General features: G+C 43.4%; 1 protein-coding gene across 2 annotated transcripts in view; it reads right to left on the reverse strand.

Moving 5' to 3' along the window:
• The window catches only part of gabrb4 (gamma-aminobutyric acid type A receptor subunit beta4), a 46,508-nt gene that overhangs the window by 6,345 nt on the left and 16,355 nt on the right, over positions 1-23,808 (reverse strand). For both annotated transcript variants that reach the window (XM_035527552.2, XM_027019457.3), the window contains exons 3-8: positions 17,525-17,592; positions 11,877-12,097; positions 5,649-5,731; positions 2,958-3,095; positions 1,216-1,368; positions 738-994 (exon numbers count right to left, since the gene is read on the reverse strand). In XM_035527552.2, the coding sequence (XP_035383445.1) occupies positions 738-994; positions 1,216-1,368; positions 2,958-3,095; positions 5,649-5,731; positions 11,877-12,097; positions 17,525-17,592 (920 nt within the window). The remainder of the gene's footprint in view (positions 1-737; positions 995-1,215; positions 1,369-2,957; positions 3,096-5,648; positions 5,732-11,876; positions 12,098-17,524; positions 17,593-23,808) is intronic.

The raw sequence follows: 23,808 nt of genomic DNA on the forward strand, positions 1-23,808 counted from the left end.
CCAAAAAATACAAAAAATGCATAACGTTTGGGTCAACAAGGAAACTGCATAAAAGTGTGCCATGTTATCTTTCATACACAGACGCCTTGACTTGGCTTCATTCAGTATGACTGTAGTGGCATCTGTCCCTCCCTCATGTGTTAGTTCCTCAAATATAGGTTTGGTCACCCAATTGACTGTTGTCGCCCATGAAAGACATTCTGAAAACTTTCAGAGTATGCAACGCAGTCATTGCATGGACAAACAATTTTTCATCTAAAAACAATTACAGTGATATCTAGTGTGATCAAGAGATTTAAGGATAAATCAGTAAATTTGACCATTGAAAATTAAATGTGGAAAAGCTTGCTTGGATGTATCTGTAGTTAGATTGAGGTTACCCTGCGGCAGTGACCAGGCAAGAACCTGATAAAGTAATGACAATGTCATCTTGCACAAGTTCTGAGCAAGCTAGGCCCCTCTTAACGATGCAGAAAGAGCTCCGATTGTATGAAAGAAGCCTTCAGTTAAGCAATGGACAGTGAGGCCTCTGAATGCATTGCAGATGGTGCCATTGAGTGAATTTCTAGGCACTGTGTCTAAGCCCTAATGCTTACACATGCTGCAGAACAAAGATCACCTAAAGTGCATATGTAATACTATTTGATGACACTTGAATATTTAATTTGATCACGTTTAGTCTCCTGATGCAGATTAAGAGCGAAGTGGGGCTGTTGGGTGGCCATGGCTGTTCCCACCTGCTCGCGCAGACGCTTGTCCTCATAGCGGGGACGCTCGTTGTTGGCTTTGTTGAGCCTCTCATTGATTTTCTTCTGCTGCTGGGGTCCTCTCCCGAAGAACACGTAGTTCACAAAGGCATATTCGAGCAGGGCCAGGAACACAAAGACAAAGCAGCCCATGAGGTAGACATCAATGGCTTTCACATAAGGGATCTTGGGGAGGGTCTCCCGCAGGTGGGTGTTAATGGTTGTCATGGTGAGCACCGTGGTAACCCCTGTGAGGGAGTAAAGCTACATGTCAGCTGTTCGATCTTTGTTATTTATTTCTCCTTTAATTCCTCCTTCCCACTGTTTTTATATTACTATATTACTGGTTTTATTTTAAACTGTTTTTGGGTACAAGGAAATTTGACATTTTTGGCAATTACCACAAAACTTATCAAAAGCTATATGTTGCTTTTGCACAATCACAGCACTCCATAACCAGGGTCCTTACCCAGGGCCACTCGAGCGGCGGAGGCATCATAGTTGATCCAGAAGGAGACCCAGGACAGGATAGTGATCAGGATGGACGGCATGTAGGTCTGCAGGATGAAGTAGCCGATGTTTCTCTTGATGCGGAAACTCAGCGACAGCCGTGGATAGGAGCCTGGGTGGAGACGGACAGAGGGTCCAGAGAAGGGGTCAGTTAAGAAGCACGTGCAGGAAAAAGCACAGCGTTTCACAGTCAACACTCCCACTACACGGCAGGCGGCCCTGCTCGCCATTTGTTTTGGATGAAGCATTTAATTTCCCCGAAGCAATGGAGTCCTTCCTGGGGACAGGTTTGATTCCAGTTAAACGTGGCTGAAAGGCGCCAGCACGGCAGATTCCACGGCCCTCTGAGAACTGTCACAGAAAGCTGCAGTGCTCCCCCTTCTATTAAATATCACCAAAGTGGAATCTAAGAAAAAGTCATCAAAATGGACATGTCCCCTAAAATTGAGAATTGAGATCAAGTGCTCTTTATGAAAAAAAAACAACTTAAGAGCTTTTCGATGGTAGGTGTGCCTCATGCAATGCTTGTTATCCATCAAAACTGAAGCTATGCTGAAATATAGTATATTTATACTGCAACATTTAAAAGTGAGAAAAATAATATTTACAGATATGTTTATGCAATTATCATTTTATATTAAATAAGCACATTTAAAATGTGTCAAAAATTTTAATTTAAGAACACTGTTCCACACAAATAAGTAAATACATATATATGTACTAAGGAAAAGAGTCATCATAGTTATTTCTACTCAAATTGGAATTCATATAGCATTAAATGATTTTATAAACCTTTCTTAGGCATTATAAATCTATAACTAAAGAAAAAAAGGAACTACATGGAGGACCCTTAATAGCATACAATTAAATAATGACTTAGTTTTCCTCAAAACCCTCAGTTTTGAGACTGTCCAGTGAGTTCTCTTCCTGTGTATGTTTGTCATTAAATATATGTGATGCTGTTTTTATACAGGTTCCCATGACATGAAGCTTATGATGCCTTGAGCCCCCGACACAAATCTGACATGAGATTAATTGCCACTTTGAAATGATTGATTACTCAAATCACTGCATCAGCAGGTTGTTAATGCAAGAGTAATGTCTTTTCCTATCCCCCGTGGTTTTCCACAGCTTCAACTTTACTCTGCTGTTTATGGCCAACCATAACAGATGCATACCCGATTCCACTGGGATCCTTTTGACTACAGTTTTATCAAAGGGAAAGTGTGGGGGACTTCATCGAGCCTTAAGTTAAACTGCAAATTACTGTTAGCAACATATAGTGACAGATGACACAATCTGGCTTCCTGTGCATCTTATGAATCAATAGTCCTCTGCCTATACCTTATTCACACTTATTCTGTAGGCTTCTGGTGAATTTAAAATTGTTTGATGGCACACACAACATCACAAAATGATGTGCCTAAATCTTCATCATGGCCAAAGGGGATACCGGCCTCGAACGTGAAACCATAGTGGTAGCATTGTTACCTCCAAAAGTATGCTTCCAAACAATAACACAGTGGCTCGAAATGCCAACCACTAGAGGCTTGGCTCTTTAACCTGAACTTCAGTTGCTACTACTAGCTGCCAATGAGCAGACACGCTTGATAGTCCCATACTGCTACAGCAACCCTGAGTTGTCACCTTCATATGGTCCTAGACACATCACACTGGGTCAGTGAATAGCTCAGCGCTCACCTGTGGTGAACCGCACTTCTCTCGACACAAGACGAAGCTCCACAATGGAGAACTGTGGCAGCTCCAGTTTGTCCACACCTGTCACAGCATTGTCCCCTCCTTGCCAGAAAAAGACGATGTCATCTGTAGTGTAGCCATCTGTAGGTAGAAAAGATGAATAAGACAGTGAAACCCAGTGTGAGCGCAATGTAATGGAATATACTGGTATTAATTTGCTGTGATCAGACCTTTGTTCTTAGAATACAAAGTGTGAGTAAGGCTGACCCTTATTTTAAAGCTTTAGACTATGCTGATGAGGCTAACAATGAATGAATACTAGAGAGCCAGCAGTTATCACTCATTAAAGCAACGTTAGGGCTTGTGGGAGAAGTGTTACTTCAACCACAGTTAATCCTATCTGCATAAGGGAACTCAGCTGTAGACAAACACCTATGTAAATTTTATTCTGAAAATATTTTGACAGAATAATATTGTCACACATTAAACTGATCTTACAGTATATTGAGTAGAGAATGTAGGCTTGAAGAAGCATCTTCTTGCACCAGAATTGCACGAGTCCATTTATATGTCGCTGGAGCATTCATGTGTTTCCCCTGATGCTCTTAGGAATTGGGGATATCTTGGCTCTGGGCTGCCTAGGCCATATTTCTTATTTTAATTATGCCACCAAAGCACGCCAGTGGTCAGTCAAGGGTCATATCATTTCTCTTCCTGGATTAGAACCCTTTGCTTCCTAATCATTTGGCCTTAACACCAGGGTTGCGGATCTACAGCACCACTCTTTTCCCTGACTGCATGCTTCTGGACCCATATTTTTCAGTGGCTAGTTGGGATAGATCCCTTGTGAGCATCCCAGCAGCTGAGCCTTGCTGTCAATGGACTTCTTCTGGGAATCTCCAAAGCATATTCCACCTAATGGTATGGTCGGTAGATTCAAGACATTATCTATGTTGAGTTTCAAAGCTGCCTTAAGCAAACTAATGGGGTTGGGGGCAGAAGGAGCATAAATGATTTTTTAAAAACTTTTTGTCACGATGCCAAGACTTGATTTGACCTATAGCTGTCAAGAATCTAAGGTGTTTTTGTACATTAAAAATTATTTGTCCAATAGTGTATCATTATGTAGTTTGACCATTAGTAGTTCCACAAGTCAACAAGTGCATTTGAGATGCAACCCTTGCCATTTGTCAATGCTACATTAGTGAGGGACAAGCTGCACACACCCAGTGGGTACTGGCGGTCAATAGCACAGGGCACCTCAGTGATAAACAGGTGAGCATGTTCAACCTTACCTCAGTACATCAATGCTGCCACTTGGCCCCTGAATGAAAACCCTCTCCGAGTGTTTATCAGCACACAGCCCCTGTTGGTTGGGTGGGCAACACTGCGGTCATGTGTGATTGGTGTAAATTAGCGTAATGATCATGCCTGCTGACATCAGGTCTCTCTAGACCACCATGTGACATCAAAGAGATGGAGTGGACGTGTTTGAACTTGCCATCTGGTTTTCAGGAAGGAGGCTAAAAGGCTTGGAAGTGAGGCTGAAAGCTATTTTTGTTGACATTATATTGAAAGTACATTTCTCCCTGATTCTGGAAAATGACCTCTTTCAGATGCCCCACTTCCAATGATTGAACTGCAAGCCAAAAAAGGTTTTGAGTCCATTGGTGATAGACAATGTAAATATGCAGAGCTTTAGGAGCTTATCAGTTTGCTTCTCTATGTAATTAACTTGGACTCCAAGCTCTGGACATAAATTTTAGGGGTGCGGAGTGCTCTCAAACCCATTTTTAAGTGTTTCTAAAAATTCATTGGTCCAATTCACTGGTATCCCTAATGATTCTTTGTCAGGTTGTTTATGTACTTATGTTGTTATTTGCTAAGGTGAAGCTAAAATGCTGTTGCATTTGTTTGTTTATAGCTTTATGCTTTTCTGAAATCTGTATATTTTCAGCAATCAAGGAGCAGACACAAACGCTCTGATATTTATTAAGGGCTAATCTAAATCAGGGTCAGTAGAAAGGACCAGGGACACATTACCAACATTCACAGATCCAGGAAACATGATAAAACAGAAAGTAATACACTAAAACCAGGAAAATAACTAAACAGGCTAAACAGAAACGTACAACATGGAACACAGACTGAGATAACACGACATGGGCTAGGATAATGACCCAACCAAGGCTAGGACAATGACCAGCAACAAAACTGAACAAACACCAGGTTTAAATATATGTTCTAAGGTGTGGAAAACAAAAAATGGTGAAACTAAAAAGGGGCAGAGAAAATTAAACTAAGGATCGGAACCAAAACAAGGACGCATGCAGAAAAGAAACCAGGAAGTAATCAAAGACAAAAGACAGGGTTACCAAGGTCACATGGTCGCTAGGGAGGGGCTAACCGTGACCTCATGACATCTGTTAAGTATGATAACCTGCAGCAAGCATGTTGCTTAGTAAAAGGATATACACTGGGAGGTGTCCATAACAAGTGTGTGGATGATGGGTCAAGATGATCCAGAACAGGACCGTTATGCTGAAGGCTTATTCCATGTGGAGAGGCAATGCATTGTGAACTATGCAGATATTCATGCATCTGTGAGTGTGTGTGTGTGTGTGTGTGTGTGTGTGTGTGTGTGTGTGTGTGTGTGTGTATGTATCTGTTTGTGTGAGTTTCAGGTCAACTTACAGCTCTCAATCTCCAGGGTGCAGTTCTGTTCGTCCAGGGGGTATCTCCTCAGATCCATCATACATGCAGCCGTAGTGGTTATTCTAGAAATAGAGAAGCATGCGGAAGATGGGGAGGGGGACATGGGGAGTGAGAGAGAGAGATGCAAGAGAAAACCGTTACCTTGGTAACCTTTAGGAAATCGTAGCTTAGCCTTGACTGTGCCATGTAAATCTCTAAATGAGTAATGTTTGGCAGCTGCCACCACTCACCAAGAGAAAGGAAAGGGGAAAAGTGAGTACTGTATGGTAGACAAGTATTGTATAGGGCCTGGTGTCATTTCTAATGAGGGAGGGCTGGAGAGGGAGATATAGGGAGAGAGAGAAAAAAAGTGAGTGTGAGAGTGAATGGGTGAGTGACTGAATGGATTAAAGTGAATGAGTGAGAGAGAATGAGAGTGATAAAGATAAAGAGAGAGAGAGAGAGAGGAGAGAGAGATATGGGGGGGGGGCGCAGCTGCTTGCAGTAAACCTGGTTTGTTTAGCAACACGTTGTCTCTGCAGTACCTGCAACATCGTATGCTTTTTAGTGTTCTGTTAAGGCTGTTTGTATGAGCATCGCAAATTCTTTTCCATTGGGCAAGTTCTATATCACACTTCTTTCTAGAGTACACTGTGTCAGGCACCAAGGCTGGCCACTATCATTTTGAATAAGAAACACTACCATGTGCTGACTTGTACTGAGCAAAATATATTTATATATTACTAGTGAATAATACAAAGATAAGTTTTGAGTATTTGAGCATTTTGAATACAAGAGCTATAGTGTATAGATAATACATACAGCTACCATGATCAGCTATATTAACAGTCACATTTTTCTAAGGCAAGTCTCCTTCAAGAAACAATGATGATTCTTAACAGCCACAATGAACTTCAAATCAGCCTACATGGGCTTAAACCTGGATGGCAACAGGTCATTCTTGCTTTGGCGAGTAAGGTTTGCATGTATTTGACTAATGAAGAGTCAGTTGAAGGTCATACAGCTAACACACACAATGCATCCATTCCAGGATTCCACTGCATGCTGGCGTGAATTGTGACCCCTTCATAACAGATGTCCACGTGATGCGTGCGCGAGCAAGAGTGTACCTAACGTTCAATTTCAATAAATCCAGCATCCCCGGGAAGCGTTTCGCCTTACAAATGAGTTGTGTGGGAGCCAGTGGCGCTTCACGGAGATATTTACTACCGCAGCACATTTTTGTAATTACATTTGCGATGTTAAATCATAGCAGCTCCTCTGGTTTTTGCGGACGCTTTGTGTAAATGAAATAGGGATTCGCCAGTTTACGTGAATGGGGTGAGGGAGTAATTGAGTTTCGGCTCATCACCTCACTATGTCAGATGCATAGATGCATTTTTAGTGAGCCTTCCGATACCTTCGCTGAGCGTGTGTGTGCTGTTGTGGCACATTCTATGTAATGTGGGATCAACATACACTGGGATTGTATTTTTGAATGTTTGATTGTGTGTGTAATTACAAATGGCCAACAGTTAGAGACAAATCAAACCTAGTCCTACTATAAAAGGTTACCATTGACTGTAATTTAGTCAAAGAACTGTCTGAAATGTGCTAATGTTTTATGATGGACTAAACATGCAGTGTTGTTCTTTGAAAGAAAAATTTGAAAATGTTTGTTTTAAGAAAAAAACAACAAATATCTCGATTTAACTTTTCTCTTTTATTTTATTTTACCTTATTTGATCCCAGATTAACCATGTTCTCTTTTACTGAGGATATGGATTTTCTGTAACCCCATAAAAACTTTGGAGCCATTAAGATGGTGTGGAATAGGGGTTTTTAGTTACCAAGTTACAAAAGACATAATGTCATTCTGTGTTTCTTGCAGGCAAATGTGACAAGGCAACGTAAAGGATGGAACAGTGCATCAGGAGGTACGGGATTAACCTCGGTGCAGGGAGGAAGTGGGCCACTGAAGTTGGAACAAAATGGAGTGGAGTGCTCCTGCCTCAGGGGCTGGCTCCTGCATCACAGGAGTCTCCCAAGACCCTACACCCACTACTCCCAACCCCCCACCCCCCCACCCCCCACCCCTTTTGGGTGCCACCACTCCAGTGGGTCGGTCCCTGAGTGCTGCTCCACTAAAGAGCCAGCGCTATAACAGCTGGAGACAGGGGACTGCAGAAGTTATTCCTGCTGCCCCTGCTGCATTCATGGCAAACATGTTTTTCCTCACCACTTATATTTGGTGAACACCAAGGACATCTTTTCACTTTCCCTTCTGAATGCATTCTGTTTGTTTTCCTGCTATGTGACATTGTATTACTTTTGTACATGTACAATTTTGTAATCATGGCTGACACTAAGCATATCTAATCCATATGAAATTCATTAATACATTTCAAGGAGTTTGATTTGAATATCTCTTGGTATAACTGAAGATACAGTACAACAATGACATTGGATAGTCATCCATTTGAAGTATTATGCCTTTTACCTAAAGGTATACAAAACCTGGCCGATCAACTTAGCATGCAGTGTTTGAGAGTTGCACCATCAGCTTCACCATGCAACTATGCACCACACATTCAAGACAAGTGAGTCTACTTACTCGCGTGTTTAACGCTCCTGACAACTGCTTCCGGGCTCCCTGAGATCCATGCAAGCTAGAAGCTCGACAGCTGTCAATGGGTAAACTCATGCTAGCACCCTAGGCCTACTGTGTCAGGAGACATATTAGGTAAGCATTTAACACTTCATTAATTCCTCTTCTTGCTCCTAGATATCATCAAGTTTGCCCATTAATATGGCTGTCGGAGACCCCCACTCTCCTCAGGCTCTCTGTCTATGTCTCCCTGGTCCCAGACGTCTGGCTCATGATTTCGGATTAATGGAGCCCCTGGCTCAGTGCTTGTCCACACCCTCCTGAGACCTTTTGTCTGGCTGTGCTTGATGACAGATGTTTGGCCCTTAAGGCTGACCTCAGATCAGGCTTGATTTGCAATGCATGACAATGGATGGTTGGAGTTTTTGAGTTGGAATGCGAGGTGAGACCTGCAAACGTTTGCTGTGTACTAAATGTTTTATATAAATGCTAACTGTGCAAGCTTGGGCCATTTGAAAGAGTTTTGAATTGCAGGGCGGTTTTTCTGGCTCATTGCTGTTACAAAGTTCACTTTATCCTTTTTTTGCTCTTTTTTGGGGGGAGGGGGGTGTCACAAATTGTGATAAAATACATGATCTCGTTATTGATGTTTGTCTTGTGTTACATCGGAATTCAGCTGTAGTCTATCATCTTTTGTGAAAACATATTCTAGCATTTAAGAATGTGCTGCTATTTTTAATCCTTACAGACAATAGCAATGTGTGTGGCTGGAGCAAATGCCATACTTGCCGATTGTGGAGTTAAATTAGGTAATGGAGCATAGGCGTAACATAGTAATGTAGCCATTAAAGTGGCTTCTGTGCATTTATCTGTGAGTGTCCTATAATTAACATTTAGAGTTGCGTTTGTTTTTAGCTCTGAAGCGTTTCCAGCTGTGACTGCCCTGTGGAACCAAGGAACAAATAACATTAGTAAAAGCCCATCATTTTTTATATAACTCAAATTACAGGACAAGGGCAGTCTGCTTTACCTATCTTCCTCCGTTTTATATTTTAATTTGATATTTTCTCCCTTGTGTTTCATTTGGTACTTTTCCCCATGATTTTCTTTGAGAAGTAAACAGACTGTTGCAGTATGCTAACAGTGTTATACACTCACTCACACACACACACACACACACACACACACACACACACTCCACCAACAAAGCACCAGGACTTTAACCTCTTAACCTCAGATTGTTTAGTTACTAATCCTAAAGCATATTTTTCACTAAATAATGGGAGATTAGTTACAGTAACTAATACCAGTTATATAAGACTAAATACTAATATGAAATATGATACTAATATGAAAGGTATGAAAATGAGTTATAAACTTCAGGCCCTGCCTGCATCAACCGCAGTAAGGTCTCCTCCCCAAAGCGGCAAGCCATTACATATTAATAGGCATTTTTTAGTGTCACGGTACGGCCCCTCCCCCCAGACGTCTACCCATGTGTGTGTGTGTGTGTGTGGCCACGCCCCCATGCGTTTTACACCTGCTCCTCGTTATGTTGTTAATTTGAGCATATAAAGTCCTTTGTGTAAACGTTAGTATTGTCAGTGTTTGATTCCCTGATGACCTTAGAGCTACGTTGTCTACTGTGTGTCTAAATAAACGTCATTGTGTGTATCACGGCTCCTCTTCCCATCCTGCTAAGTCCCTGTCTGTGATGGACCCATGGTCAGCAGTTTCGGAGAGCGACGAGCCTCAAGCGCCCAAGGTTCTGCCCAAGGCACGTTGCACTCGAATCAGTAAGCTGCCCCACGTGACTCACAAAGAGGTAGTGCCGTCATTGTCTGAAGACACTCCCTCACCTGGGGCACACAGCCCCAGGGCTCGTGTGCCTATGCGCAAGCCTCAAAGAGACAAAAAGGAGGTGTCACCAGTGCCCGCCCCAGAGACAGGCAAAACCACTGGTGCACTTCCTAAGGCATGTGCCCCAAAGCCAGAGAAGCCACCGACACCCAGCTCAGCGAAGGGCGATCCCCCAAAGCAGAGTTGGACTTCGAGCCAGCCGACGACTGGGGACAGGCTGGGGCTCCTGCCAGCTTCCCCGGACTTATTCATAACCCGTTATTTAATTATGTGCACGTACCTATCCTGGTCACTGTGTCAGTCCCAGTCACATTTAATGTATCTGTCACTTTGTCTCCATTTGTGTCTGTGCCAGTGCCCGTCAGTGTGTCCGTCCCTGTTGTCTGTTAGTGTTCTGGTCCCTGTCCCTCCCCCCCGCTGTCCTGCTCGCGCTGGCCTGTGTCGGTTCGCTCATATAATAATATAATATATATAAATAATATATCAGTTAAAAAAATCCTGGTGTCTATAATGCAGTGGACTGTTGACATACCCACCCCCAGATGTTCTATTGATCAGGCCTTCATCAGGAGGTGAGTGAGGACAGGGGTAAAAGCCATGCCCTCATTGACCCTCCTCTGTCATGGCAGGGCCAGAGCCCATGGAGGAAGAAGCAGTTTGTCATCTTCCATTATTGATAGCCTGACTGATTGGCGCTCTCCAGAATGTTTTTTTTATTTCTTTATTTTTGCTTCTCCGTTTGTGTGGAGAAATGTCGCTGGACTCTGGCTTCAGTGAAACCCAGCAGAACCGAATCCCGAGCCTAAATGTGCTGTGTGTCAGACGGTGGGGCTGGGTGGGAGCTTAGGTATTCTATAGAGAACAGCAGCATACTAAACTGGCATCAGAGCACCTCTGATGTCACAGGCTTCAGGACTGGCAAAGGATGCGTAACAGGATGGAGGTCTGCATTCTGCGAAATAAACGTGCTTCCCAAGAACAAGCCCCAGGCTAACAAAAGAAAGCTAGAAGTTCAGAGGTAAAGACCCAGCTGTGCTGATGCACCTTGTTAAAGATCATGTGACATATCTGTCTTGTGACATCGTCAGAGGAAGTTGGGGTGGGTTATCTAGTTTGCCACCTTCTCCACCGAATACCATGATCACTTCTCCACTTAATACAATTACCACTGCTCCACCTAAACCATTATCACTTCTCCACCTAAAATCAATAGCACTTCTCCACCTAAAACCATTAGCACTTCTCCATCTAAAACATTATCACATCCATTTTTGATGAGGACTGGGTGCGCTGTGAATGTCTGGCAGTTGTCTTCAACATACCAAATAGAAATTCTTCCATAGATATGATAACATGTCACCACCTAACCCTGAAATGAACTGCCATGTGAAAAGGAACCTTTGGTTTCTGCCTGTGACCAGAAGTTACACAAGGAACCTGCTCAGATCTGAAGCAATAAAAGGTCATATAAGATCCCTGCTTTTGGGAGCCAGTGTGAGAAAGACTTCATTCCAAATGCAGTTTTGTGCAATATGTTTGGTATCTCAAAATCTTCAATTTTGTGCTTGTAAAAATTACTATGTAATTCTACATTCCAGAACATTTGCACAATTTCTTTGAACCTGCAGTGACTGTTGCATACCCTGGATTTATTTGAATTTAAAGGGTGAGCCGATCAAACTTGTTATTATGGAAGCTGCAAAAGTCTGAATGACAGCATGACACTATGGAAAATCAACTGCAGTCATGCCAAGATTCACCTCAGACCGTACAGGACTGTTCCGTCCGGGTGAAGCCGGATCATGCGGTTCTTCACTGTCACACCATGCAGGAAGGACTTCTTGTCGTTCAGGAAGTAGGTGTCCGGCAGCCACAGCTGATCGGCCACACGGTTGTCCAGCGTCAGGTTGAGTGCCATCTCAGCGTAGGCCAGCCTCTTGTCTCGCCAGCTCTGCTGGAAGTACATGGTGATGGTGTAGTCCTGGGGGGGGGGAAAGAAGAGTGAGATGCTGAGATCTCTCCCAACACCACACACCAAGCATCCTGTTGACAAAGGGTGCAAAGACAGCTGAACAGAGTGCATTCGTGTCATCGTCAAGCAGCCTTGTCCTTAAAGCCTCTGATACAGTGAGACAGTGGACACACCTCAGACATACAATCATGGGTTATAGTCTAGATGAGGAACAGAAATGCAAGAGCTTTTCCATGTCATTTTAAAGGGTAGTTTGACCTGATCTGTATATAGTGTAGTTTACTGGGTGTTTTATTTCACGATTTTGAGTAATATGAATGTACTTTATTATGTAAGCCTTGTTTAGTGTAAAGCAATATTTTTTATTATTATTAGGCCAAGAATAGAGCATGTTCTTTCTGAAACTTGTTCGAATCTTGTTAGAATCAACAAGCTGCTAAAATACTGTAGGTACCAGATGCTTAGCAAGCAGTAGGTTATAATCACAAACTGGTTTCTAATCCTCCTTTAATTTAAGTACTTGTATTTACTGCAACCCTTGATCAAGCATGTGGCTCAGCAAGCATGTATGTTTATAAATTCAACTTTATATTGCAAAAACAGACACACACAATGATTTTTTTAATTAAATCACTTCTACATGTGTTTGCATATTTGTTTCATTTGAATGCAAATGTAATTTAATCTATTTAATAAAGTTTACAAGACTCCACTTGGGAGTGCAGTGATGTCCCACTGCGGCTTTGCTTAATAAATTAAATGATGAGTCAGACAAGAATTTAAGGCTCTCCTTATTTCATATCAAGATTGATTGAGACAATACTTTAAATCAATTTGAACAAAACGAGGAAGAAGAGAAAATGGTCTCGGACCACTCTACCAGTTGCATGTACCGGAAAAGCCCCATGTGATAGACCATTCGAAGTAGATATAATAATCTCACTTAACCTTAACCAAGATTGAAGTGAAACTAAATTATTCTACTAGCATTATTACAATGCAGACATATCCTTATGCATGTCTACTCAGTTTTCTTCTTTATTGTAATCTGAAGACACAGAAAGTATGAAATAGTTTTTTGAACACAAACAACTAATAAAAACAACACCTTTTTTTTTTGACTGAATATAACTCACTTTGACTGGACTTGGCCCAAAATATACCCCTGGAATGATTTACTGTGCTTTATCTAAGGGATAAAAGACACAGTCCATCTATCACTTTCCAACGGCCTGACATACCTGACAGCCTGACATTCCACACAGGTACTCTCGAGACCCGAATTGGCATATTTTATGAAACAGCATTAGGGTGCGGCATTGGCCGGGGCTAGGGTGCCACAATCTGCCTGGGCTAATGTAATAAACCACGCTCCATTGTTTAAGAATACTTCTGGGATCTTAACAAGAGGAGGAGGGGGAGGGAGGCTGTGCTAATGCTAATAGAGAGAGGAGGCTAGGTCCTGCCCTAGCACTCCGCCCAGGTGCCAGGGCTGCCTGGCTGCTGAAGGGCATGATATGATCTGCCCTAAACCTTCTGTATGAGGCCACCATGACAGTAGCACAGATAAAGGCCACTCCCAAATGCTAACCTGGCTTACTTAGATTAACACTGTTTAAATGGATCTCATTTACATATTGTTACCAGGATACCATCTTTCAGTCAGTATTAATAAGAGCAGCATCACTGGAAGAAGCATCCTTTTAAGCATCCAATTCTTTCATTCTTGTTATGGTGTGAACAATTTAAAATCTGTTTTTATATCTTTTTTTCAGCTAATAAGGAAGTGTATATGTGATTATGCTGTGATTTGTTGGCAGATGATTTTGAGCAACAATAATCAATAGGTTATAAATTCAGGTGTTCATTAACATGAAATCAGTGAAAATACCCTACAATAAAGCATTTTGTTGTGTGATTTTAAGTGAATATGCATAACAGTGATTTTATGCTCTATGATTTTATTATAGGCCTTTATTCTAATGTTAGTGAGAATCATCGCATGTACCAGGAAAATGAAAATATATGTTATGTAGCATCTAGGGAAAGGTTTGTGACCACTGCCTTTGCCTTTCCATATGTTTTGTGCAGAAACATACTGTTCATCAGATTGAAAAAGAATAAATGTAACTGTGATGCAGTGCATACAGACATTTAATGGTACTTTAATTTGTCTGATGTCCTGCACCATTCGCCATACTGGCCATGCTTATTAGCTAGTGACAGGTGATGCTGATCGGCCAGTGCGCATATTAAATAATAAACTCCCGTCTATGTTTTAAAACCCAAGTAAGGCAGAATGTGCATTCTCTAAGTGGATGGCACAGGAGACTATTGTAGTCACCCAGCTGCTCTTAAAATGACTTATATTCCCAGAGTTGTATGCTCTGTGAGAATATTAACATCTAAGAAACTCTGTTTTATGTTCTTTCACCATCTGCAAAGGCAACTACTAGAAGGTGGTAAACTTTATGTGAAACTCTGCAAGAACTGCTAAGAACTGGATATTTACTACAGCCCATGCCAGTAGTAGTGAAGCTGGGTGAGGCAAAGGGGCTCATGCGATGCTGGAGCTTTGATCATTTATTGGATTAAGAAAGATAAGCCTGCAAAAAAATCTCTTACATCTGCAGTTCTATTCGTTACATCTGCTGTTATATCTGTTATATCTGCAGTTATATCTGCAAAGAGCTATGCAGTCTGCACATCTGCCTCCCTCTCTCACACTGGATCAACCGTATGTTCTTCTGATTTAGCACAGTCCTTTAATTCCTCTGAAATGTCCAGGGAAACAAAAATAACATAAACCATCAGACAGAACTGCTGTGTCTTCAAAACACCTAAGCACAAAGAAATTTCAGCAATAACTTCATGATGAATAAATCAAAGAGGCACATTTGCTCTTTGAGGAGAGGAGGGGCAGCAGGCAGAGGAAAGAACTTTCCACTTGAGTTGCTACCTCCAACAAATTAAAATCAAAACTGTAGCCAGCGACAGGACAAACGGCTTCCAGTGGCACTAAACCCAAAACCAGGAGGGATATCTCGCCCTCTCCCTAAAGCTGTTCTCTCACTCTTCTTCTCACATTCTTTCTCCCCTCTGCTCTTTTCTCACCAGCTCTCGGTTCTCCTTGTCCATATCTCACTCTCGGTTCCCCTTGTCCATATCTCACTCTCGGTTCCCCTTGTCCATATCTCACTTTCTCTTTCCGTCCCATCTCCTGTGCTCTCTCTTTGTTTCTTTTCCCTCTCCATCTCTCTCTCTCTCGCTCTCACTCTTTTGCCATATTACTGTAAGCAAAGAGCATGGTTTACATTTACATGATTAACGTATGATGTCATCAGACACACATTGTTCTTATTGCATTACTTGATGGCACGTGTGTCTACATTACAGTTCGGCTGCAATTGTTAGCAGCAATTTCCTTCGCTGAAACCAGATGGAATCAGCAGGGTATGCTGCATAGTACATAGACTACGCAAACAGGGATGCTGAAATTCAAAAAGGAATTCAAGGTGGAGCACAACACTTTGTCTGCAAGATTGGCAATAGTTTTAAACTGACAGCTTAATGTCTTATTAAAGCAAAATGAAACCCTGCTCATGGTACTGGCTTGTTGGAAAACTAAACATGTACCTCTTCATCTGTACTTAAATTGTTATAGTAAGAAAGACTCCAGCAGTGCAACATACACATCTGCATTGCCCTTAGCACATTGTCTTTAAATATCTTGCAGCAGTTCTGCATCAAGTGCGCATCAAACAGCGATGTGTTTCAGGGGTGTTTCCTAGAATATTGTATTACATCAGCAGCTGCGTGCCATGCTGCAGCCAGAACTGATTCACGCACCTGCCTGATTCTGACAGCGCTGCATGTGTGCGATAGACAAGACCATGTGCATGTGCATGGAATTCCGTGTCTGGCACCATCAAAGCGACAGGAAAAAAAGCCCTCTGTGATCATTCGCGACTATTGTGTGTTCACTGTTTGAGATAATCTGCTGCAGATGCAAACCGTAATAGGCAAAGTGTTACTGCGCTCTGTGTTGGCCACCGAGTTCAGTCGGGGAGCACTTTCAATAACTTCATTTTGATTGCCCTCATCATCTCCTCCGAGGCAAAACTGGACAGTGAGAAATGTCAGAGCTGTAACGCTAACTGCCCCAAGATTTCATCTTCAAACTGCCTTTCTATAAAAACTGTTTTTGTCAGGATTTTTTTTCCCCTTTTTTAGCAGTCAGGAGTAAAGTGAAGGAGCCGCTTAAGAACCGGATGTGGGCTATTGTATACCGAGCTTCTTCTTGGCACATCCTTTAGGCAGGATTTATTTTAGCTGTATGAAGGTGGCTGTCTCAAAGAGTCTCGGCTGCAGTCTGATGACTGGGACAGGAGGCACGCTGTAGTCCTCTCTGATGATGAGGTCGCAGCTCGCCTCAGGGGCTTCTGGGAAGCGCAGTCCCCGGAGGCACCGTAACTCCAGCTGTCCCCACCGCAGCGCTGGGGCACCAACACATTTCCTCGAGAAGCAGCCATAGCCTGCATTCGTGAGCGATCACAGGAAAGTGCCAGCCTGAAAACCAGTTCGCCTCACCTGCACTGGCCTTTCCACAGACCCCGAGGCAAAGCCGACTGCCGTTCTCTCTCTCAGGTGCTTTATAAATGCAGACCCTGGACATTGAGGCTCATAAAATCTAAAGGTGCCTGACTCGGCACAGGGAAATGATGAATGCAATAACTCCAGCATGGGGTGTCCATGGTGGGAGGGCAAGGTGTACTGTCAGCAGAAATGCATAGTGCTGCTCTTAAACTGCTTTTTAAGGGCTCCTGGGTGGTGCTTAACTTAAAGGTGGTTAACTTAAGCCAAAAAGGGTCCACAAACGCTACATAACCAGTCCTGACCATTGCTCAGGAATTTTAAGGATGCGGCAAAGCATGCGGTAAAGCAGAAATCGGCTTTTAAAAAAGCTTGGTGAAATGGAGATATACATACTTTAATAAGGAGGTCATTAGTTGCCATTTGCAAGCAGTTTGTACAGCTACACAGGAATGAGTTTTTGCATATCCTTAACCTGGAACCTAACAGCAACATGGGTTTGTGTGCAGCAGGGGTTTCAGTAGCTTGCAGCTGTGCACCTGCAGGGCTGCTGGTCACATCTAAACTGGACTCATCTAAGATGGTCTCATCCAAGTGCCAAAAGGGTGTGGGTTCTAATCATCCTGGACTGCAGCCAGGGTGGCCTTAGGAAAAGCTTGAGGAAGACATTTAAACTCATGCCAACAACATGCCGACGCCGTCTCCCTTATGCCTTACCCAACCATGGTCTGCCATGCTCACACATAAACCAAAGATGCTCCACCTCTAAAGGAAGGCGCTGTCGGAGTGGGTGAGGACAGAGCAACTTGCGAGAGCAGTGGGTAACGCTGCCATGCAACTCACCATGTTGACTTCCGAGATGGAGTCGATGCTGGCGATGTTTATGCTCATTCCTACGATGACTGGGGGACCTGGGGAAGAGGACAGAGAGCAAGAGAGAGAGAGAGAGAGAGAGAGGCAGACAGAGAGAAAGAGAGACAGACAGAGAGAAAGAGAGCATGAGAGAGATAGATAGACAGAGAGAGAGAGAGACATCAGTTGCTGAGCCTGAGCACTTCTGCTCACTCCCTCATGAGGTCCCGTTGGTGCCATTTGGCCCACTGTAACTGTGAACAAAGGTCATTTAGCATTTACAGTGACATGTGCAATCCACCCACCCAACATTGGGGAGTCTTCTAGGTTATCCTGGAGCCTGGAGCACATGCAACGGTTATAGACAGTAATCTGGGAATGGTCCGTTTCAATCAATACTGCACATTCTGAATTTTTCAACTGATTCAGACACTAGTTTGATCACAAAATGGGCCACAGAAAAAAAAACACACTTTTGTCCAGTTGGACTAGTTTTTCAAATATGCAATATATAAATCTGTAACACAACCTTTGCTCATCATGAGCATACATGTCATCTTGAGTATGAACTGTCATGCTGTTGGATTCAAATGAGTAGCCATATTGTCATGAAAGATGAACAGCTGTCTTTATTATTAATCAGTTAGAAGAGTGGCAAACCACACAGACCACATTTATCACATTCCCAGAGCCTCCATCTACCCCTGAGTCCCAAGCAGCACGAAGCCTGTACAGAAACACAGGAGGCTTCTTTTGGGTCTGTCGTCTGTGCAAACACAGGGCTGGCCTGGAAAGAGGATATAATGTGACTGGAAGCACAGCCTGGCCCCCTCCAGCCCATGCGGAAGAGAGCGAGAACTCCGCTCGCGCCAGCTCCGCTCCATATGCCGCCCTCTGCTTCGTTACGAGTCACTTTGCCAGCGTTCAACCACATCCCTGGCGAGAGCTGGATTTTGATACACGAGGGGTGAAGCAGGGTTTCCTATTTGTGGCTCGAGTGTGGGGCTGGCAACCAGCGGAATGATGCGTTATATAGATATCGCTGTATAGACAGAACAAAACGGACTGAATCCCAGCTGCTTTGTATTATGGTTTGTTTTGCTTTCATGGCCGGAAGCCCTCGGGGAACACAGCGGCCGCATTACCTCGGGGGACAGACCGAATGGTGGGGCTCATGCTCTCTTGCAAAGTGGTGCATTGATTCCATGGAACATGCGCATAGTTGCAAGAATTTCATCTGCAACCTCTTTTGTGTGCTGTGCTCCTCTCTGAGAAGCATTGCAAGATGATGTCGTCTGATTCCTGTGAACTTCAATTCAAGACCTGCACACTAGCAGCATAATCAATTTATAGACGTGGTAGGGATATTCATGATGGAGTCCAAAATACTCTCTCTCTCTCTCTCACACACACACACACACACATGCGCACACACACACACACACACACACACACACTCTTGTAGTTCTATCTGTAGGGTATTTTCACAGACCTTTGTAGTACTGTAGCCTAATAGTGCACCCAAACCTAATTCTAAACTTAGCCAAAAATGGAATATTTTAACTCTTTTCCTTTTTTGGATGAAAGAACATTTTCCCTAATAGGGACCAGCTAATCAAGCTTTCCTATCTTTATGGGGTTATTAGATCTCCAAAAAGAGCGAAACATTGACAGAGTACAGTTATATCAATAACAGGTCAAAAACCCTAATTAAAAATACATCTTTTCCCTGTATGCCATGTGACTAATTTGCTAAATTGCCATTTGCCTTGGTAGCAAGGAGTCGAGACAGCTCAAGCTCTTTGCCACTGGGGAGAGCATTAAGGGCCATTAAAATCGGGGATATTGAAATTAATCACATGGGACCCTCACTCCCATAAGCAATATCAGTTCCTGGAGATGATGTGGTGGAATGCTGCATCATGGTTAGCATACGTGAACATGTGTACAAATGAGGTCAGTGGTCATGCTCAAAATGTGATCATTACATTGCATCATGTTATATGTTTATGTACCAGAAAAGAAGCCTAGATTTTGGGTGCTTTTGTTGATACACGGTATGCATATCCACGGGTGTGTGGAGTACATCTGGGTGGCAGGTATTTCTTACATAGAAATAGTTGTGGACCCGTTCCATGCAAAACAAATATGACAACTCATAAAACAATAAAGAAAGAGACTTGTAAATGCATACGTTTAGTTCTAGGCACAAACTGGCTCTATAAAAATATTCAGTATTTCAGTTATATAAAGTTAAATGGTGATGAGTCATGTGGCTGGAAGTTGTCTACTCCAGCTAAGGCTTTAGAAGCCATTTTTGGTTAAACATGATATTTTGGTTTGGATATATTTAAGATGTTAGCAGGCTAGAATGGCATAAAGTTGTATTTAGAACTAGACACTGCAAGACATTTCTATTTTGTGTCCTGATTTATACCCGTTTACCTTTTCGGAAATTGGGCTTATGGGATCAAATGGTTATTTTCCAGTAAGTGCATTACTGAGATGTTAATCAAGGAATCATCCTGATCATTGCCGTCACCTTTTCTTAGAATACAGTTCAACTGCAGAAAGCTGTCTTTATGTGCCAAACCATTAAACTGAGAAATGTGACATGGGAACATAGTTTCAGCCAGGACAATTTCTCTGGTATATTTTGCTTTCTATGGCATAATGGGGTTTTAGCCAGCAATATCTGACTTCTACATTGTTTATTGCAATGAGGCACAGAACTATTTCAGTTAGAACATTTCTATGGTATGGAGACGGTTCATCCAGGCCCTCTCATTTCTACTGTGCAAACTCAGGGGATAAAGTCCAGATTATATTGGGTGTATTGGGTAGTTAGTGTCCATAGTGAATTATGTTTCAAAGGTAGGCAGGTTTATGGTTATTTAGGGTTAGAAAGGGGAATAGGCTGTAAATTGAAATGATCTTAGAGCTGTAATTGGGAGCTGTAGCTTGTCGTATTATAGTTTCACTGCTTAAAATTGAGGTAATGAACTGTCTGATTGAAAATCAGTTATGAGTCTTGAGTACACACCTCACAAGGTCTATCATGCATTTTATATGACCTTCATGGTTTCATCTACCTTGGTCAAACTAAAGTAGTCAGGTGTGTTTCAATCATACTTTTGCTAAGATTCACATGACAGGTCATTTTCTCAAGGGCTTCTGTAATGGCTTCTGAAGCCAGCAACAATATTTTGTTTGTTGCATTAATAACTTAAGGCATGGTTTACCCCTGTGAAACAGGGGAATATTTTTATGAGAAAACATATGGATTCTGAATAAAACATCTCTCCCATTGGAGAGAAGCTTAACTTTTGTGCCTAAGACAAAATAAATAAATATTTTGCATAGTTTGACAACCAGTACCCTTCCTTCCCTGGGAAAGAAGTAAGTTGCTATATCTCAGTACACTGAACCTACTGCACTGGCCTTCACTCCTCATCGTAATGTGATTTTTTTTTTCCATGTTTTTCATATTTTCATGTTTTTTCTTCATGTTTCGATTCAAGGCCCACATAGAGGTGTGATTTCCAAACCTGTGCCATTTCTTCCACACATCACCTTTCCTCCCTTCGCATCACTAATACCATGTTTCTTGTCTTGTCACCAATTTGGAAATATTAACAAATCAAAAACTTGACTCAGAGTGCATGCTACCTCTCTCCTTACCCTTTTCAGAAATGACATACTCTCTATTCGCCACCCCCCACCGGAATCACTGTTGACATTACCATGGCAGCCTCCCAACTCTTAACTGTCATGGTACGGCCCCTCTCCCCTCAAACGTGTGCGTGTGCGTGTCTGTGCATGCGTGTCTGTGTGTATCCGTATTGCCACGCCCTCTTGTGTTGTGCACCTGATCCTTGTTGTGTGTAATTGTCATGAGTGTATATAAGTCTCGTGTCGTATCGTCAAGGTTGTCGGTGTTTGACCCATGTGGTGTGTTTATGTGTGTTGAGTTGTGCTTATGATTAAAACGTATGTTCTTTTTCATGTGCCTCGTCCCCGCATCCTACTTAACCTGTTATACGTCACAGAAACACCAACCGACCGAGGATGCCTGAGAAAGGCATAAGGAAGAAGGGGAGGAAAGGAAGTCAACGCCCTTCCACAGCAAGCGCAGCGAAGTCTCCCGTGTTCTTGGGCACCCTCCTGACTCCAGATGCGGAAGCAGGGGAGTCATATGGAACCCCGGCGGACGACCAGGACTGGTATAACCAGTCCTCGGAGTCAGACACTGTGGACCCCTACGTTCCAGCGGTCAGACCTTCCCTCATCCTGGCTTCGCTTCATGGAGCTACCGGAGGGGAGGAACCAGCTGATCGATTTTGGGGAGGCCCTGTGTATGGTCCGGGATCGGACGGTGCAGAGTCCTGCGGAGAGCAGCCGGACCAGGAGGACCGGTACTCGGAGATGGACTCTGCTGGGTCCTACGATCCCTACCTGGACGATCATATGGGAAATACAGAGTATGGAGAGACAGAGGAGTGCAGCGACATCTGCCTGCAGTCGGAAAGGGGTTCCGATTGTGAGGAGGAAGCTCCTATGGAGGTAGAAGAGTACCCTCATAGGGATCTTCCATCCCACGGCGACGCCAAAAGCTCAGAGAGCAAGGAGCCCAAGGCGCTGCCCAGGTGTGAGCTGGCTAACACGGGCGGCTAGGAGGGAGGCACTGTTGTCAAATATGGACACTCCCCCGCCTGAGGCGAGGAGCTCTAGAGGGTATGCGCCTATGCCGAAGCCATGTACAGGCAAAAAGGCAGTGGCACCAGTACCTGAACAGGGACAGTCGCCGCTACCTAGGCTGGCGAGGGACACTTTCCGCCAGGCTGGTCAGTCTTTGACCCAGCCAATGACTGGAAACTGGCTGGAGTTCCTTCCCCCTTCCCCGGAATATGTGTGGTATTGAATATGTGTGGTGTTGTTCATGTGTCTGTCCCTGTTACCGTGTCTGTCCCGATTACGATAAATGTACCGGTCACTTTGTTCCCCTTTATGTCTGTGCCCATGCCTGTTAGTGTGTACGTCCCTGTGTCTGTCATTGTCTTGGTCCCTGTCCTTCCCCCCGCTACCCTGCTCGCACTGGCCCGTGGCGGGTTGTCTGGTCCTCCGACGTCGCCTTTTGACGTTAGTCTCGGGGCTGCAGCCTGGTAGGCTGGCGCGCCGGGAGTCGTGCCCTTGGGGGGGGGGGGCTCTGTCACGGTACGGCCCCTCTCCCCTCAAACGTGTGCGTGTGCGCGTCTGTGCGTGCGTGTCTGTGTGTGTCCGTATTGCCACGCGCTCTTGCGTTGTGCACCTGATCCTTGTTGTGTGTAATTGTCATGAGTGTATATAAGTCTCGTGTTGTATCGTCAAGGTTGTCGGTGTTTGACCCATGCAGTGTGTTTATGTGTGTTGAGTTGTGCTTATGATTAAAACGTATGTTCTGTTTCACGTGCCTCGTCCCCGCATCCTCCTTAACCTGTTATACGTCACATTAACTGCCTCACACCTCTTTCATTCCCAGACCTAAAAACAAGAGAGAAAGTGAAGGCGACTGGGGGAGGGGGGAGAGGGGTTATGGGTGGGAACGAGAGGGGTGGTGGGGTGTTGTGTGGGTGTTGGAGAATAGAAAGTGGCATGAAATAATGAATTTTAAAAAACAGTAGGGCCACTTTCCTACTCTAGTGCTCTAGTGAAGGCAACCAGTAAAACAATGTTCCCAGGAGATGTCGGAGTACATTGGCCAGCTTGTTGTAAACAGGGAGGGCCCAGAGCTTTCTCGCCGTCTCGCCTTCCGTATATTCCGAGCCAGGTTTCCATGAGACAGTGGGGGAGATTCTCATCTTGCCTTTTAAAATAAAACCACTTCCTCCCATCGAAGCCTTTTAGTCTAAAAGCCTGTTTGAGCTTATGTCTGTACATTTACCCACACTCAAACTGAGGTGGGTAGTAATTGGCTACATTTAGTCAGTTTTGTGTACTTATATTGATAAATTTGCACTTGACCAAGAATTTCCATATCAGATTTTCAAAACAGGACATTTCTTATAATATAATAATAATAAAAAGACAAGAATACTTCCAAGCAAACTTAATTTCCTATATTCACATATTGTTTGTTATATTGCACTTGCCTTGGTAACTAGGTAACTTGAATTCTTATTTACTCGAATGACAAACAGCTGTATTATGGTATGGATTCAGGTGAATGACAGACAGCTGTACTAGGGTACGGTTTCAAGTGAAAGACCGACAGCTGTATGAGGCTGTGGAGTGTAATA

The sequence above is a fragment of the Electrophorus electricus genome, chromosome 8 (genome assembly GCF_041902795.1).
Source record: "Electrophorus electricus isolate QZ-2024a chromosome 8, ASM4190279v1, whole genome shotgun sequence".
Lineage (NCBI taxonomy): Eukaryota > Metazoa > Chordata > Actinopteri > Gymnotiformes > Gymnotidae > Electrophorus > Electrophorus electricus.